The 18953-nt window shown below is 47.1% G+C and overlaps 1 protein-coding gene and 1 long non-coding RNA gene across 3 annotated transcripts in view; one reads left to right on the plus strand and one right to left on the minus strand.

The window, feature by feature from the left end:
- Window positions 1-2398: 2398 nt before the first annotated feature.
- Window positions 2399-15002, minus strand: LOC139045307 (uncharacterized). Its single transcript, XR_011503387.1, has 4 exons — window positions 14722-15002; window positions 10997-11124; window positions 4116-4174; window positions 2399-2580 (listed from the first exon to the last, which is right to left on the minus strand). It is a non-coding gene; the product is annotated as an uncharacterized lncRNA (long non-coding RNA).
- A 133-nt stretch (window positions 15003-15135) lies between these two features.
- GLIS1 (GLIS family zinc finger 1) overlaps window positions 15136-18953 on the plus strand; it is a 214143-nt gene continuing 210325 nt past the window's right edge. For both annotated transcript variants that reach the window (XM_044770835.2, XM_044770836.2), the window contains exons 1-2: window positions 15136-15253; window positions 16260-16558. In XM_044770835.2, the coding sequence (XP_044626770.1) occupies window positions 16300-16558 (259 nt within the window). In that variant the 5' untranslated portion in view covers window positions 15136-15253; window positions 16260-16299. The remainder of the gene's footprint in view (window positions 15254-16259; window positions 16559-18953) is intronic.

Below are 18953 nucleotides of genomic sequence, written 5' to 3' on the forward strand. Positions count from 1 at the left end.
TGTCATGCCTAGAGGGAAATTTATACCCTTAAATGCATATATTATAATGAAAAGAAGAAAGGCTGAACATCACTGAGCTGAGGATCATCTCAAAAAGCTAGAAAGTGAATTTAGTGTAGTCTTTACCACTTCTATATCTTTTCAGTGCACGTGTAATGAATTACCAGTTTACTTGCTCTTACTGGAAACCGTGATCTATGAGTTCTTGGGTTCAGAGATCATTTCTTATTCTTTGTATCCCCAGTGCCTATTAAAGTAGGTTGCATGGGGCCGGCCTGGTGGTGCAGTGGTTAAGTGTGCATGTTCTGCTTCGGTGGCCTCGGGTTCCCTGGTTCGGATCCCGGGTGCAGACATGGCACTGCTTGGCAAACCATGCTGTGGTAGGCGTCCCACATAGAAAGTAGAGGAAGATGGGCATAGATGTTAGCTCAGGGCCAGTCTTCCTCAGCGCAAAGAGGAGGATTGGCAGTAGTTAGCTCAGGGCTAATCTTCCTCAAAAAAAAAAAAAACCAAAAAGTAGGTTTCACACTATTGGTATTTGTTTGAACTGAATTCAGTTTATCATCAGTGCCTTAGGGTTTTTAGAAACTCAGGATCTCAGACTTAGTGTTACAAAAGCCAGGCAGGTGATGTGATGTGTGAGGCCAGCAGCATGGGAACACAGCAAACTGGCGAGCACACAGCCCAACTAAAGGGATGGCTGCTGCGGCTGCGTGGCCCTCTGCTGATGGTGCTGTGGGAGAATGCTTGCCTGGTATGTCTAGATCTCCCCATTTGCTTATAAGAAGGCAGAAATTCAGATTTTGATGTGAAATTTCCATTTTTAAAGTGTTGGAAACTAATTAATTAAAAGCAAAATACAGTGAGTGCCAAAGCAAACTACACCACCCTATGGCTGCTAGTTTGTAACCTCTGTTTTATTTCACACCTTAAGAGGTGGGAATGTGTTTTGTGTCTAAATAGCCAGCCAATAGACTCGAGCAGCCTCTTCCCTCGAGCATATTTCTGCCTGAAGAAAAGAGCTGTGAGTGCTCCCTGACAGGATTTCTGGGTCATATCTGTAAGAGGTTTGCAGGGCTGTGTAAAGCCTTCTTTCTAGCTGGCTGTTTACCCCAGCTGAATCAGACATGTGTTCCCAAAGATTTTTTTCCTCCTTTTGTTGTAATATTCTTAATGATGCATCCTGACTTTTTCACTCTGTTTTCCACACATTTGTCACCACTTCTGCTTTTGGATCTTCATGCTGGAAAATCTGAGGCTTACATGGAAGATTGATTTTTAATGCCCCTTGCGTTGTTTTTCAGCTGTAACATTTGCATGCAATTATGACATTTTAAAAATAGGACACCATGGGGTTTGAAAAAAAGAATCTTCTGGGCGGATGAGCAAATGGAAAGGCCAGCCTTTAATTTTGTTAACATCCCAATTACATCGTGGTAACCCTTGTGACGATTTCTGTCTCTTGTAATGCAACACCTGATTTTTGTTCCAGGCACAGGGACCAAGCCTGGCTGACTCAGCCCTTGCTCAATCGTGCGAGTTGGTTGGAAAGCGCTTGCGTGCCACTGGCCAGCAGAGGTCACTGTTTCAAAGTTGTTGGGAGAAAAATTGTCTACAGTCCACACCACTTCTCTTTTGTTTGGGGAGGTTGAATAAAATAATCCTGGTGGGAGACTTTTTATTCACACTTTTCTGTATTTTCCAAATGTTCTTTAAAAAAATCAAAATTTTAATTTATTACATTTAAGGGTGCTGATGGCTTGAGTGGGCGTCTGTTGAGAGTTGCCCATGGAGGGCTAACAGCTACCGTTATAGGCACGTCTAGGGACTGGGCTCTGTGCTCCCCACTCCACCATCATCCTTCACGGCCGGCCGTCTTCCAGGGCTGTTGTGAAGTTTCCCTTAGTTTTCTGGACGAGGAGCCTGGGCGAGCAGAAGTGAGATGATTTGCCTACGGACACGCAACTAGTGGAGAAGGGGTTCAGATGCAGGGCCATCTGTCCTCAAAGCCAGACTCCTGATTTTCTCGGGAGCTGTACTTTTTTCCCAAAGAAGAAATATTTTAGCAACTTGAAGCAACAGTCACCAAGAATGCGTGAGAGGAGTATGTAGTTTTGAAGCAAAACCTTACTTTTCTTTCTTCGCAAATCTCGGCCTATTTTCTGGAAGAAGCTAGACTTTACTTCTTGGTCTTTGAAAATGGGAACTGTGATGTTCTGTCAGGCTTTGCTCCTTCTCCACAGGAAAACAAATATTAGTGATACATTATCTCCAGAAATATCTCAAGCTTAAGACCTAGTTAGTAACGTTTACTAAAAAGATTTCTTATTTCTATTTAAAAGTCCAACAGAAAACTTTGACAAGAAATAGACTGTGAATGAAAAGATAAATCTGTTTTAGTGGGTTTTTATTTATTCACGTTTTAATCATGAATAAATCACCAGGATTTTCCATAAAGCTGGAGAGTTACGAGAGGACAGCTGTGTTCATCTCCGGCTAGTGCCTGGTCAGTCTGACCCCTGTTCTCACTGAGGACGTCATGTGAGAACTGGAAGAGAAGGCCTGGTGTCTTCTGGGCTGCTGTAAAAGGACATTTGGTTCTGGAGTCAGTCCCACACATTGGCCTGTGCTGCGCATCATTCTTTCAAATTTTGAAATGTTTTGTAGTTGCAATTAACTATAATTATTATTATTAGAACAGAAAACTATATTACTTTACATTATTTTATATCATCTTAATTAACTAATAAGATGGAGCTGGCTTATTTTTGTTGTCAACAAATATTCAACAAGTCTTCCCAGGGGGAGCAAGTAGCTCAGAGTAGCAAAACCATGGCTCTGGTGGGGGGAGAGCGACAATGAATATAAGCAAACGTCCCGGGGTGGTGAGTATTCTGAAGAACGAGTGGACGGAAGGTAGTGGGGTGGGACTCTAGATAGGGCTGTCAGGCCCCCCCGATGAAGTGATGTTTGGCCAGAGGCCTGAAGGAGGTAAGAGAGAATATGTGGATTCTTGGGGGAAGAGTTACAGAAAGCAGAAGGACCCCGAGACCAGAGCATGCCTGGTAAGTTCAAGGGTAGCAAGGAGGGCAGAGGGGCTGGGCATGGCTGGGAAGGGGAGGGTGGGTGAGGGCAGAGACGCAGCGGGACCGGATCTGGTAGGCGACGGTAAGGACTTTGCTCTAACTCTGAGTCAGGGCAGCCGTTGGAAATTTCTGAATAACGGCCTACTTATGTTTTAAAAAATTAAATCTGGCTGTTCTGTGGAAAACAGACTGGGGAGAGGGGTGGCAGGTAAGAATGAAAGCAGAGGAAGCACTTAGGCTACTGCTGTAAGCAGGTGACAGAGAATGGTGACCGGACCTGGAGTGATGGGAGTGATGGCAGCGAAGGCGATGAGGAGCAGGCAAGGCCGAGGCTGTGCTGAAGATGGAGGTGACAAGAATTGCCGGTGGAATGGTTGTGGGGTGTGAAAGAAAACAAGTCGTTAATATTGACTTGGGGGTTTTGGCCCAAGCACTTGGTAGAATGAAATTGCCATTTACTGAGCTGGAAGAGGGATGGGTTTATAAGGGGGCAAGTGAGATGGGTTAATTAAGTCTGGCTGCATATAACTGAAAAACTCAAAATAATGGTGGCTTAAGTAACACAGAATTTTTTTTTTTTTCACGTAAAAGAAGATCCAAAATAGGCTGTCTCAGGGTGACTTCCTGAGGATATCAGGGATTCAGGCTTATTTTAGCTCTCTGCTTAACTAGCCCCAAGATGTCTTCATCCTCATGGTCCCACATGGCTGCTAGAACTACAGCCATCATATCTGCATTCCAGGCAACAAGAAGGAAGAAGAGAAGGGAGAATGGTGTACCCTTTCCCTTTTACGGAGACTCCCTTAGAGTCTACACAATTACCTTTGCATCTCATTGGCTGAAGTGTAGTCACATGGACACATCTCGCTGCAAGGAAGTCTGGGAAATGTATTTTAGAGGTTACGTGTAACCCCTAAATAAAATGGGCGTTTTGTTACTGGGGCTCTGAATGCATGTTAAGGTAGGCGACCTGCAGTCTCTTCTCCACACTCTGGAGTTTGATTTTGGAAGAAATGAGTTCACACTTACCTCTGGCAGTCTCTATCCATGTGACTTTGAGCTAAGATTCCATCACTAAACTGTTTCAACTGCAAAACAAATGAATTGGTTTTTAAGTTCCCTTCTAACTGTAACATTGCATGGATTTTGAGTTTGTCCTATAGTAAGGTGAGTGTAGTGTTCATAAAAGGGATAAGTCTGAAGAAAAGAGTAGCAAGAAGATGTCTATCAAATGTCTTTCAAATTGATTTTTCTAATTGATTCATTTGAAACTTATTCATGAATACAGTTCCTTCTCTTTTTCAGAATGCTTTCTGCATATAAGTATAGATGATTTCAGTATATGCTTGGAAAAAAGCTTATGAATTACATAATACTAGTGTGTACTGGATGAATTTGTTATTTTACATAAAAATTTTTTAATAAAAATGTATAATGAATTATCCCATTTCTTGCTCCATATATACATTTGTTGTAGCCTCTCATCAATTTTTTGACCTGTTCAATCAGTGTAGTACATGTGTTCGAATCCACACGCTTCTGCTTATCTCCCACACACACGGGAAGTCTGTGCGTTCAAGGGGTCTGCAGTTTACTATTGGGAATACAACAGGACACAGATGCATACATATTAAGGCAGAAAGGCAGTGCTCTGCGAGGGGCCGTGTGTGCTGAAGGGGCCATTTGCGGTGAGCCCTGGAGATCTGGATGGGTCCCGGGGAGAGTCATCAGCCATGAAGGTATTCTAGATGAAAGGAAAGGAACCATCAGGCAACAGAGAATGTTCCAGTCCAGTTGGAGATGAGACATGGTGACACAATGGAAGATCATGATGTTTAGGGTCAAGCAGACGCAGGGCTGGGCCTGAATCGGCCCCTTGCTAGCTGAGACCTGGGGCAAATCACTTAACTTATTTGGGCTTCCTTTTCCTCATCTGTAGTGGGAGACAGTACCACCTCCTTCATAGGGTTGTTGTCTGTACTGAACGTATATGTGTAGTGTCATCTGCAGTAACTTATGTAGAAGAACCTGCCACAGGGCATGGTGTTCTGTGCTGCCGAAAATCACAGGTCCTTCTCCTATATGGATAACTGATGCTGTGCCTCAGCTCTTTTCAAGCTGTCGAGTCTTACTGTCCTCATTAGCAGCATTTGGTGTGCATTTTATATTAAGTCCGATTCTGTTTCTCTACAAATACAGAGCCATGCTGAAAACCAACTAAAGTTTCTATGGAAAAGCAGCTGCATAGCAATGAGAGTGAGGAAAGGGTATAACTTAGTGGCCTGGTAATTGTGGCATCTTTGCTTCCAGAAACCAGTATTAAGGATGAAGGATGCCTCGGGCCACCCAGGGGAAGTTCCAAACTCTAAAACTGCTGTTCTTCCAAACACCTGGCCACTCCGTTCCCTTCCCTCCCATCCCCCAAGCTTGTCAAGTGTACTTCCTAAGTAAAGCTGCATTCCAGCCCCTTCTCCTCGTCTCCACCAACCCCTGGCTCCTTGGCATCTCTCTTCCGGACTTCTGACTATTCTTCCAGCGTCCACTCTGGCCTTTTCTCAATCTATTTTCCTCACAACAGCTAGAAGGATATTTTCAGAACAGATCTGATCATGCCAGTCTCCAGCCTGAAATCCTTCACTGACTGGATCCAGGCCTTTCCCTTCCCCCATCTCATGTGGTGCCCTGGCTCCTCGCTCCGCTGCTCCAGACACATGCCCTTCTTTGCCAGCTGGAAGGGGTCTTAGTTCCTCTAGTCTCAAGATTTTCACATGTTCTTCTCCATCTGGCTTGGACAGCTCTTCCTCAGCTCTGCAACCAGTAACTTATTCTCTTAGATTCTGGTGTAATCATCACCTCCTCAGGGAAGCCTTCCTCGACCCTTTAGACTCTCGTAAGCCTCCGACCCCCTCCCCACTCCATGTCTTCTCACAGCGTGGACATTCCTCCTTCAGGGCCTTGTCACTGTTGGTGAGTATGCACGCATTTGTACGATGAGGTGAATATCCTGTGTCTGCCACCAGTCGGAGGCTCCAGGAGTCCCTGACACCTAGGACAGCACCCGGCGCGTGGTAGGTGCTCAGTATTGTTGGATGAGGATGGAGGGTGCTCCAGGATACGAATCTTGGTGCTTCCTCCCTGCACTCTTAGCCATTCTCTTCTGACCTCTCTGAGTTTCTAGAGGGCCTGCACGTCCTTCAGTCACTCCATCATCCAGTTTATGAACTTAGGCATTTATTAACCATCCTTCACTGAGTGAATAGGCACCAGGCATTGTGCTCGGTGCTAGGGCTACAGTGACAAATAAAACAATTCCTGGCCCCAAAGAGCCAGGGGCACTGAGAAGGCTTTAAGCTGGGGGAGCAACATGGTTGGCTCAGTGATTTAGGAAGACCATTCTGGCTGCCGGGAGTAGGATGGATTGGAGGGGCCGGGCTGGAGGCAGGGACACCCAGCCCGGAAGCTGGTCCAGTGATTCAGGCTAGAAATGCTGAGGCCTGACGACAGCCACAACTGTGGAGATAGAGAGAAGGGGCAGTTACAGAAGGTACTTAGGAGGCAGGAATCACAGGCCTTAGTTTCTGAATATGAGTGGAGGGAGAGAAAGGAGCCTAGGATGACTCCTAGGATCCCAGCCTGGTTGTATCAGCATTGTGTAAGAGAAAACACAGGATGAGGAGGGGAGAAAGAAGAAGCAGAGGGAGAGGAAATTCGTTTAGTAGAATCTGGCTTCTCAAGCCATCTAACAGTTTGTATTTCTAGAGAGTGTCTCATTAACCTGGAGCTTCATTCAGAAGAGACTCAACTTTCAGGAATAATCACATTGACTCTTGTTTGTTTTCAATTTGCATACAGTAAAATTCACAGAGTACAAATCTCTAAGTTTTGACAAGTGTGTAGAGTCATGTACACTCCACACCGTCAGGATACGGAACAGTTGTACCACTGCCCCTCCTCCCGCAAATTCCCTCCTTCCTTCCTAGTCGTATCTGTCCCAGTCCTTAACTCCTGGAACCGCTGATCTTTACAGCTTCGCCTTTCCCAGAATGCCACATGATGGAATCATGCAGAACGTAGACTTCTGAGACTGGCTGCTTTTACTGAGCACAGGGCACGTGAGATTCATCCATGTTGTTATGTATATCAATAGTTTATTCCATATTATTACTGAGTAGCATTCCATTCTGTGGATTTACCACACTTTACTCTTTCTGCAGTTGAGGGACATTTGGTTTCCCATTTTTGAGGATTACAAATGAAGCTGCCAAAAATCTTCATGTACAGGTTTTTGTGTAAATGTAGGTTTTCAGTTCACTTGGATAAATATTGGGAGTGGGATTGCTGGCTCGTATGGGTTGTATGGTAAGTATTATGTTTAACTTTATAAGAAATTATCAAACTGATTTCCAAAGTGGTTTTGCCTTTTTGCAGTTCCACCAGCAATGTCTGAGCATTCCGGTTGCTCCACATCCTTGTCAGTATTTGATATTGTCAGTTTTTTATTTTATTTTTAATTTTGACCATTCTAATAGGTGTGTAGTGGTCTCTCATTATGCTTATAATTTGCATTCCCTGATGCTGAGCATATTTTCGTGCGCTTAGTCTACATCTGCATATTTTCTTTGGTGAAGTATCTGTTCAAATCTTTTGCCCATTTAGAAATTTGATTGTTCTCTTTTTATTAAATTGTAAGAGCTTTTTATATATTTTGAATACAAGTCATTTTTGGATATATGATATTGTATCATATATATTATACATACATATATATGTATATCATATATCAAATATAATATATATGTATTATAATACTTATAGGACATAAATATTATATTGTTGGATATATGATTTGTAAATATTTATTCTCCCAGTCTGTGGCTTGTCTTTTCATTCTTTTAACAGTCAATATCTTTTGCAGAGCAAGAATTTTTAATTTTTGATGAAGTCCCATTTAGTATTTTTTTAATTTTATGGATTGTGCTTTTGGCATCATATCTATTCACTTTTTACCTAACCCTAGATCACAAAGATTTTTTTCTATGTTTTCTTCGAGAAATTGTAGTTTTGCCTTTTGATGCATTTTGAGTTAATTTTTGCAGAGTGTGAAGGATAGGTCGAGGTCCATGGTTTTGCATACGTGTGTGCATCTGTTCCAGCACTGTTTGTTAAAAGACTGCCCTTTCTCCACTGAATTGCTTTTGTAGCTTTGACAAAAGCATGTGGCCGTATGTGGGTTCCCTAGAACATGGAATATTCTGTTCCACTATCTCTGTGTATATCCTTTGGCAAGACCACACTGTGTTGATTACAGGAGCTTTACCGTGAGTTTTAGAATCAAGCCTGCGTCCTCCACTTTTGTTCTTCTTTTCCAAAGTTGTTCTGGCTATTCCAGTTCCTCTCCCTTTCCAAAGAAATTTTAGAATCAGCTTGTTGATTTCTAGTAGAAAATCCTGCTGGGATTTTGATGGAAGTTATGTTGAATCTCCCTTTAGATTAATTTGGGGAGAACTGACATCTTAACAATATTCAGTCTTCCAAACCATGAACACAATATGCTTCTTCATTTATTTGCATCTTCTTTGATTTCTTTCATCAGAGTTTTGTGGTTTTAAGCGTACAGATTCTGCACATATTTTGTTAGCTTAATATCTAACTGTATCATTTTCCACTGCTATTGTAAACGGTATTTTAAAAACTTTGTTTCTATTTGTTTATTGCTAGTACATAAATACAGTGGATTTTTGTATATTAACCTTACATCCTGCAACCTAGATAAACTCATTTATTAGTTCTAGGAGCTTTTTTTTTGGGGGGGGGGTAGGTTCCATGGGATTTTCCACACAGATGATCTTGTTGCCTGCCAATGGAAGTTTTTACTTCTTTCTTTCCAACCTGTGTGCCTTTTTTTTCGTGCCTACTGCACGTGCTAGGACTTCCAGTGTGACGCTGAACAGGAATAGTGAAAGCAGACATCCCTACCTTGTCCTCGATCTTAGGGGAAGCAGTCTCTCCCACCAAGCGCAGTTAAACAAGTGATGTTAGCTGTAGGGTTAGTTTTGTTTTTGTCTTTGTAGATGCCCTTATCTAGTTAACAAAGTTTCTTTCTATTCCTAGTTTAAGTCGGTTCTTATTCTCTAGTCGCATATGAATTTTTATCTAAAACATCCTCTTTGGCCCTTTGTGACTGTGCTCTATACTGGGATTCTTCAGGTTTTTTCATTTTGTTTTGTTTTTAAAAGAGCATCTTCAACTTATAAGATGAATTCTAGATGGTAGGAAAAGTAAGTTGGGTATTTCGTTAATCATCATCATCACTTCTCATTTTCTGGTTGATTTTATATTTTTCCACCCTCTCATTGAGTCTCCACGGGAGCCCTGGTGGGTCAGGTACTACCGTCTTTGTTTGGCAGGTGTATATCGAGGAACCAGGGATGGTGACTTGCTCATGTCCCTCAGCCTGACAGCACCAGAGCCACGACCATTATGGAAGCCATTTTATGGACTGCCCCCAATGAAAGCCCTGAAATGCAGTGAAGGAAGCCCAGGCTTTGGACTCAGGCAGATAATCTTTTTAATTTTAATTAAATTAAAGAAATTTTTATTGCCGTGAAATTCACATAACATAAAGTTCACCACTTAAAAGTGAACAAATCAGTGGCATTTCGTACATTCACAATGTTATGCAACCACCACCCCTGTCCAGTTCCAAAACATTTTCATTATCTCAAAAGGAAAACTATACCCACTAAGCGGATACTCCCCATTGGTCCTTCCCCCACCTCTGTCAACCACCAATCTGCTTTCTGTGTCTGTAGACTTCCCTATTTTGGGTATTTCCTATAAGTGGAACCATACAATATGCGACCTTTTTATCTAGCTTCTTTCACTTAGCATAATATTTTTGAGGTCCATCCATGTTGTAGCATGTATCAGTACTTCATCCCTTTTTTATGGCTGAATAATATTCCATTGTATGAATATATACCACAATTTGTTTATCTATTCATCCACTGATGAACATTTGGATTGTTTCCACAACAATGCTCTTTTGCGTATATACCTGGGAGTGGAATTGCTGCGTCATACGGCAATTCTATGTTTAACTTTTTGAGGAACTGTCAAACTGTTTTCCACAATGGCTGATTTCCCACAGCACTGTTTGAGGGTTCCAATTTCTCCACATTCTTGCTAACATTTGTTATTTTCTGTGGTTTTCTTTAAACTGATAGCCATCTTAATGGGTGTGAAGTGGTATCTCGTGGTTTTGATTTGCATTTCCCTAATGACTATAATGTTGAGCATCTTTTCGTGTACTTGTTGGCCATGTGTATATCTTCTTTGGAGAAATGCTATTCAAGTCCTTTGCCCATTTTGATCGGGTTGTTTTTGTTGTTGAGTTGTAGGAGTTCTTTATATATTCTGGATACTAGACCCTTATCAGGTATATTATTTGCAAATATTTTCTCCCATTCTGTAGGTTTTCTTTTCACTATCTTCATAATGTCCTTTGATGTGCAAAAATTTTTAATTTTGATGAAGTCCAATTTATCTATTTTTTCTTTTGTTGTTTTTTTTGGTGTCACATCTAAGAATCCATTTGCCAAATCCAAGGTCACAAAGATTACCTCTGTGTTTTCTTCTAGGTGTTTTATGGTTTTATCTTTTACATTTAGGAAGTTGATCCATTTTGAGTTACTTTTTGCATTTGGTGTAAGATTGGGATCCAACTTCATTCTTTTGCACATGGATATCCAGTTGTCCCAGGACCATTTGTTGAAGAAACTATTCTTTTCTCAATGAGTGATCCTGGGACTCTTATCAAAAATCAGTTGGCCATGGTTGTATGGGAGACAGACACCCTTGACTGTGAGAACTTTGGCAAATAATTTCATTTTGAACTTTTATTTTCTCACCTATAAGATGGGGAGGATAACCTCTTTCTCTCAGAGTTGTCAGGATGAAATGAGATCACATCTGGAGCATGTCAGTCACAGCATCTGGCACAAAGTAAGTTCCCCAGTGAATGTCAATTCTTCCCTTGCTGCAAGAAATAGAGGCGGGGTAAGCAGTGTTACAGCCATCCCCTCTATTCCTCCTTCTTATTCATGTTTCCAGGACACAGGAGACCCTAGACATAGAAATGTCTGTTTTTGCCTCCACTGTTTGCTGAGTATATGCTTACACCCTTGGACAGAGATGGTGGGGAGGAAAGTCACAAGAAGGGGAAGAAGTGCTTAGCTAGGAATACAGGCCGGCAAATGAAATAGTGGTCAGTCTTTAATAATTCAATCAGCATCCAATAAACATTTACCTAGTGCTGACTTTGTGCCAGAATCTGTTACAAATGCAAAAGGCTGCCCTGCTCTCAGAGAGCTCTCAGTCTAGAGGGAGAGACAGACTGTTAAGTAGGTAGTTATAAAACAGTACAATACGTTCTGAGATAGAATGAAGCACATATAGAACGAAGCTGTAAGAGTGTGCAAGAATTCTAGCCAGAGGACTCAGGGAAGCCTTCTAGGAAAAAGTGATGCTTCAGCTGGATAATAAAGGATTCATAAGAAGGAGCAGAAAGGTAGACTAGAGGGAAAAGTGTTAGCACAGGAAACATCACATACAAAGCTATGAAGGCATGAGTATACGTTCTGGGTTCTAGGAGATGAAAAATATTCTAAGGTGCATGGAACACAGGAGAGGGCTAAGGGGTGGGTTGAGAAAATGGTTTGACTTTATTTAGGTGGTTATTGGGAGCTGTTAATGAGGTTTAAACAGGGAAGAGACGTGGCCAGATCTACATTTGAGAGATGGATAGGGAGACCAGTATGGAAAATGGATGACTGGGAAGAGGATGAGGCTGGAGGCAGGAAGATGAGTTGGGAAGAAGTGTAGTGGTGAGGATGGAGAGGAGGGGCATTGTCAGGTGGATTCATGGCAAATCAGATATGGGAGTGTGGGAGAGGCCGACTCTCAGATTTCTGACTCGGGGATTTGGCCATGTGGCCATTCACAGGAGTGAGGAACAAAGAGAAGAAAAAATGATGTTTGCTTTTGCAGATGGATCCAGGTGGAGATAGCCAGTAGACAGACCGTAGGTGGAACTGGAGGGTAAAAGAGAGTTTGAGCAGGAACAGGGTTAGTATAAAAAAATCACACAGGGGGCTGGCCCCGTGGCCACGTGGTTAAGTTCGGCGCTCCGCTGCAGGTGGCCCAGTGTTTCGTTGGTTTGAATCCTGGGCACGGACATGGCACGGCTCATTAAGCTATGCTGAGGCAGCGTCCCACATGCCACAACTAGAAGGACCCACAGCAAAGAATATACAACTATGTACTGGGGGACTTTGGGGAGAAAAAGGAAAAAAAAATAAAATAAAATCTTTAATCACTGGTACTTGACCCCAGTTTAAAAAAAAAAAATCACACAGGATTGTCTGGTCTACTAAACGGAGAAGTGAGTTTTATTTGTTTTGATTTGTTTTGTTCTTGACAATTAAAATATTAATGAGTTTTATTTTAATACCAAAAGTATAAAGAAAAAAATACTGCCCATAATCTCACTGTTCAAATAACCCCTGTTGAAAGAGAGAGAGGAGAATATAAATTGTTTCAAAATACAAGCAGTTGGGAGAAGTATAAGATGAAAAGTTCAGGCCTCCCCCAGTCCTCCATTCCCTCAATCACTGTTAACACTTTCTTGTGTTTCCTTCTAGGAAAAAAATGCATATACCCACTGGGTTCGGTACACCCCTGAAGGGGTCCCGCTGCATGCCGTGTTTAAGAGGTCTGTTCTGTTGAGCAGATTAACCTTCTCACTGCTTTGCCAGGCATCACAAACCCATCTGTCCTGAGGGGGGCAACCGGTGGGCCCCGCCATGGGAAGGCAGAGCTCCACGTGCCCGGCTCAGGCATGGGAGCGGGGTCAGGGCAAGTGCTCAGGGAAGACAAACTGAACGAGCTGCTGCCGCACCATGGAAATTTGGCCGGCCTTTGCCTGCAGCTCCAGTTGGTGAAGTGACTTCCTCAGTCAATGTGTTCTGAGTTCTGACAAGTGTGCAGTGCTGTGTGTGGGTGGTGGGGGAGGGAAGGCGGAGGACTGGGCTCCTGGCCTCACCAAAGGGCAGAAGTGGAAAGGCCAGAGATCTTCCAACCCTCTCACTTTTTGAGGAGGAAACTGAGGTCCACAGTGAGGTTACGATTTTCCTAAAGCCACATGGCCTGTTGGTCCTAGAGCCAGCTCTGGGGCCTCAGAAGGTTGAGGGGCGGGATAGGAGCCCCTGGTGGCCTTCTGGAGGGTTGGTGAGCTACTCTCACTCTTTTCTACCCCTCTCCTCCTGCCATAAAAGTAGCAACAACCCCCAATTCCAAATCCCCAGACAGAGGTGAGACCTTGGAGATGCCCTGTGCAGCCCTTGGCCCTTGACCTCTGTGTAACTGGGCGGGGTTGGCTGACATCCTGTTCCTATTAGAGGCCGTGAAGCTGGTGAAGGAGGAAGAGCACTGAACTGGGAGTCAGGAAGCCTGGACTCCAGTGGCGGCTCTGCCACACCCCACCATATTGCTGCAGGCCGTCACATCCTCTCTCCTCTGAACGTGAGGGCGGCTCTAACTAAATCTCCCAGGGCCTTCCCACCATTATTGCTCTCTAATTGTCAGATGCTATATTTAATCAATTACAGGAAATCAGATTTCAGGATTCTGGGATTCTGGCATCCTGGTGTTCCAAGATCCCTGGGATGCTGCTTGAGGTATCTCAGTCTGTGCAGGCTCCTGTGTTGGGAGACCTGCCCTGTTGTGTAGCATGGAGGGGCTGGATCCATATACATGTTCCAATTTGAGACCAAGGCCAAAGAGACCAGACCCGCCCTTCAAAGAGTGCAGAGCCAGGCAGCACCTCGCGGCCGCGCAGGTCCCCAGCAGACGGGGCAGAGGAGGAAGTGGGCAGGAAATGCAGAGACCGCCTCAGGGCCTCGCTGCATCGCCAGCAGCCCTGACAGGTGGGCTGGGCCGGCTGAACAACCCGGTTTTACACAGGAGGAAACTGAGGCTCAGAGAAGGGAACTGAGCCACGGCTTCCGGTCGCTGTGAAGTCTTGTCCTTTGTCCGCTGTTCTTTCCACCCCTTGGGCAGGGCTCCCTGAGACACTGCTATTAGTGAGGGGACCCCAGAACGCAGTGGAGCAGGGTCAGACGAGTGGGTCTCCACCCCGAGGCCTGTAAGGATCTGCTGGGAGCGCACTAAAATCCAGGCGCTGGCACCCCACTCCCAGACAGGTTCACAGATTCAACGGGAGTATTCTCTAGCTGATATCCGCGCATTTGCTTTTGTTCGTCTTTTTTTTTTTTTTTTTTTTAAGGAAGATTGTCGCCGAGCTAACATCCGTGCCAGTGTTGCTCTGTTTTGTAGTGGGACGCCGCCTCAGCATGGCTGATGAGCGGTGCGCAGGTCCGTGCCCAGGATCCGAACCCCGGCACCCGCCGCCAAAGCGGAGCGCCGAACCCAACCACTACGGCCCGGCCCAGCCCCTGCTTGTTTCTCTTTTAACCTCGGAGTTGGAGACCCTGTCGCCCGGATTCTTTCCGATGAGAAACACCACAAAATCAAAAACGTAAAACAAGTGGTCCGAGGCCTGGGCTCGGGTCCCCACCTTGCTGCCGGCTCCCCGTGAAATCGGTGCGAGCTCCCGAGCGAGCGGGTCGGATTCGGCAAGAAGACCGTGAAGGCGCTTTCTCGTGTGTCGCCCCCGCGCCAGCAGGTCGCCCGTTCCCCTCCGACGGGGAGAACCCTGACCGGGGCCAGGGGGAGGGTGCCGCGCCGGCCCCCGGGAGACGCGGGGGGACAGCGCGCGCGAGCCGGGCCGTCCTGACACTCCCCGCGCCCCACCGGCCCGGCCAAAGACCGTGCCCGGCCTCCGCCGGCCGCGACGCCGCCTGTCAAACCTTCCGCCCGGCCCGCGCCGGCCCCGCCCGGCCCCCCGGCGACGGGGCCCCGCCCTCGCGCCGCCATTGGCCTCGGCGGGCGGCCGCCGCGCGCCAGTGGCCCGAGCGGCTGTCGGGCAGGCAGCGCCCCGCCCCGCCCCCGGAGCCGCCCGGGACGCGGCGGCCGCGCGGCTGGGGGCTGCGGCGCCAGTGCAGGCGCTCCGAGCCGTGCGCCCCCGGAGCTGCGGCGGCCGCGGCGAGGTGAGAGGGCGCGCGGCCCGCCCGGGCGCCGGGCCGAGAGCTGAGACTGGCGTCCCAGCGACGCTCGAACCCGGGGAGCTTTGGGATGGCGCGGGGAGCGCCGAGGGGAAACGAGAGCCTGGGGGCCCCGGGCCCTCGACCCAGGAGGGGTGATGGAAGGGCCGAGGCTCTGGGGATGGGAACGCGGCGCGCGCGTGTGGAGTATGAGACAGTGCGACTGATGGTGTTGCTGAGGGTCTGAGCGGGTGAATGAGAGTGTGGTATGTGTGGCACGTCGTGTCCCCGAGTGTGCACTTGTAGGGGAGTGTGGTGTGCGTGAGAGCGGGCGTGCACGGGCGTTACTGACCTTGTGCGGGTTTGTGCGCGCGATGGGCTCATTTTCTCTGCTGCGCGCGCGAGTGTGCGTGACTCGGTGTGCGTGTGATGGGTTCGCGTCGCGGGAGTGAGCGTCCATCCGTGGACTCCCATTTTGGCCGTTTCGGTGGTCGTGGGTGAGTCTTGGAGGGTCTGCGCCCACGACCCGTGAGTGCGCAGTCCGCCATCCCCGCGCGCAGCCGGTGACCCACCCGTTGCAGTCTTCCCGGCTTTGCCAGAGCCCTGCCTTGGGAATCCTCGTTGCCACACGCTCGCGGTGTCACTGGATGACGCCCCACAGGCTCTCTCCCCTCTCCAGGCCTCAGTTTCCCCATTCGTCCAAAGAGGGCTGGTCTCGGTGGAGGCGGATTTGGGCGGGAGGGTGCAGGGGCTTCGCGGAATGCGCTGCGGCGGCGGTGGCCGGGGCCCTCAACACGCCAGGGGAGGAAGTACGAGCCACTCGTGCGCCCAAGAAGGGACTTTTACACGGGATCCGGCGGGTTTGTCGGGTTAGGGTAAGTGTGGTGGCGCTAACCCATTTTAGAGAGGAGAAATACACTGAGGGGCGGTGACCTGCCCAAACCTCGGCTCTGGGACCCGAAGGGGGCCGCTCCCCTCATTCTAACGCGCCTGTGCTGTCTCCCCTCCCCAGGAGCCCGGCGCGACCCCAGCAGCGCGCCCCGCCCGGCGCCATGCACTGCGAGGTGGCCGAGGCGCACTCGGACAAGAGGCCGAAGGAGGCCCCCGGCGCTCCGGGCCCCGGCCGCGGGCCCGCGGGCCTTGGCGCGCACATGGCCTTCAGGGTCACCGTGAGCAGCGGCGGCTGCGGGGACGGGGGCCCGCGCGACCTGCTGCCCCGGCCGCCCGCGCCGCCGCCGCGCGCCCACGACCTTCTCCGGCCCCGGAGCCCGCGAGACTATGGTCCGTCCAAGGCCGCCGCCGCCGGGAAGGGTAAGTCCGGCCCCGCCAGCGTGCCTGGCCGCGGGTGTGGAGAGTTCGGGCTGCCTGGCGTCCCCGCTGCACGCCTTTGGTGGGAGTCTCCGGAGAACTTGATGGAATTTTCTCCGGAGTTCATCACTTTCTCTCAACTTGTTTGGGACTCGCTTGTCGTTCGGAAATGATGCCAGTTTAGGAAGCATCTAATTTAAACTCAATAAACCCATTTTGGGGAAATGTGTGTATAGAAAGCTCAGATTACATAGTTTTGCTTCTGTTTCTGATAAAAGTGTGTGCAACTTGTCAAAATCTCATTATAAATTTGGGTGAGTAGCAACTCAAGTATCACTGTCTTTGAGCCCGCTGAGGCATCCTATTTTGGAGTATTCCACCATCCCTAAATAAAAACCAGAGGCCTTCAGCGAGCGACACCCCTCCCCTCTTGGAACCTCAGTTTCCTCATCTGTCAAGTATGGAATTAATTATAGCTGATGATTTCTGGATTCCTGATGGAAAATTTTATGAATCTGTAATCTAGCCTGAGTCAAGTCCTGACTTAAAAAAATGGCTTTTCTACACTTAATGCTTCAGAAGCATCGTCTTTGGTCAAAAGTTTCTTTGCAGTCCCCTTCCTCTGCCCGCGGGGCTGGTGGGGATGAGGTGCAGGCCTCCTGTGGTTAATGGGTCAAAGTCAGCAATGATGCCTGGATTCTCATGAACGTGTTCTTCTCATCATGGTTAATTATTATTGAGCCATTATTTATAAGTTTCATGCTGACAGATAATTAACCAGAAATTGGGGAAATTGTTAAGGTGCTGGTCCCCCCCCCTTTCTTTTCCTGGGAGAAACCAAGTCTTTGGGGTTTGATTATATTGGCATTTGGGACCTTTTGGCTCAATTTCCGGATGATCCTCAAGGAAGACAGAACAGTTTGTGTTTTATGGCTCTATAGGCATCAGCCCCAGAAAGTTAGAAAAGGTAGAGTGGCCTGCTTTTAGAGAGGAAAGCTCCTTCTGGGTAAAAAAAATACCCAACTTTCCAATTCAGGGGCTGGTAAAATGAAATAAACATAAATAGTTTTTTTTCTTTTTAGTGAAAACCCTTGACTTCATAGGAGAGAACTATTTTTCGTCTGGTTGTTTTAAATGTCAGTCTCTTTTCCAAGAGATAGCGATCAGTTTTTCAAAGGATAGATATAGGAAAACACTGCCTTTAGAGCATTATTGCTGGGACGCACATTGAGGCTCTCTCCTGCTAGGGAGAGAGGGGTGCTGCGCAGCAGGACGCAAGTAATATTTGCTGCCCTGAGCTCCCTGGCTTGCCCCCTCCATACACAATCCTCCCTTAAACAGATACCCTCCTGCGACATTTTGCATTTAAAAAAATTGTAGCTGTCATCTGAAGCTCGAGTTCTCCGTGGACCTAGTGAATGGCTCTCCCAAATGTGGCCTTTGTTGCCAGCCGTGGTTAGAGACCTTCCATCTGGATGTTTTGTGTATGATCTTCCTGCTTCCATTCCCCTAAACCGCAGTTGTTTTTATCCACCCCCCATGTCTAAAATATGAGATCTTTAAGTCAGGATTTTATTTGGAAAAGGGCCGGGGTGGGGGATAAAAGGATGGAAGGCAGAACCTCTTCTTTGTACCCTAAGAGGGTCATTCTGGTTTAGCTTTCTGTAAGAGGCTTCTGAAGTTTTCTTCACAGCCTCTGGGCGAGGCTGGTGGGGTAGGATTTACCAGACCCATTTGAAAGATGAGGAAACTGAGGCCTGAGGATGGAGGAAGTGTCTCATCTGTAAAGGTCTGGGTGAGCATCTCTGGCCAGCCCATTGCTCGCGGACCTGGGCGTGGGGAGCTTTCCGACCTGGCCTCTGCCTCGCGAGGCAAATCTTCCTCACAGTCAAGCCACCTGGTGGCCTGAGACAAAACCAGCTTGCCAGCCAAGCTCCGGCAGCCCTCTTAACAATGCCACAAGGAAACGGCACCGTCTTACTACCCCTGCTCCCACCGGAATATTCCCCAGACCACATAACCCTTTTTTGTTGGGTGTCCAGCTCCAAGCCTCAGGCTTGTTGGAAGCGGATAGAAATACCAATTGAAAAATATTTACTGACTCTGCTGGAAATTCTAAGACCTGCCGCCTCTGAGTGGTGGGGCAACCTTGGGGAAGTTATTTCACTCTCTGAGCCTCTGTTTCCTTGTTTGTAAATGGGCTGTGAGACTTACTTTGAAAGACTGGGGAGAACATCAGTGGCGGAGTGTGCAGGAGCCGCCCCGGCGCCTGGTTACGTTGGGGATTACTGTTAAAGCTTGTATAAGGTTCTCAACTTCTAGTTTTTCATTTGCATGAGAGGTAGTAATGCCTACCTTCCAAGGCGAATGAAACAACAGTTGTAAGAATTCTTAATAA

This window comes from Equus asinus, chromosome 5 (genome assembly GCF_041296235.1).
Source record: "Equus asinus isolate D_3611 breed Donkey chromosome 5, EquAss-T2T_v2, whole genome shotgun sequence".
NCBI lineage: Eukaryota > Metazoa > Chordata > Mammalia > Perissodactyla > Equidae > Equus > Equus asinus.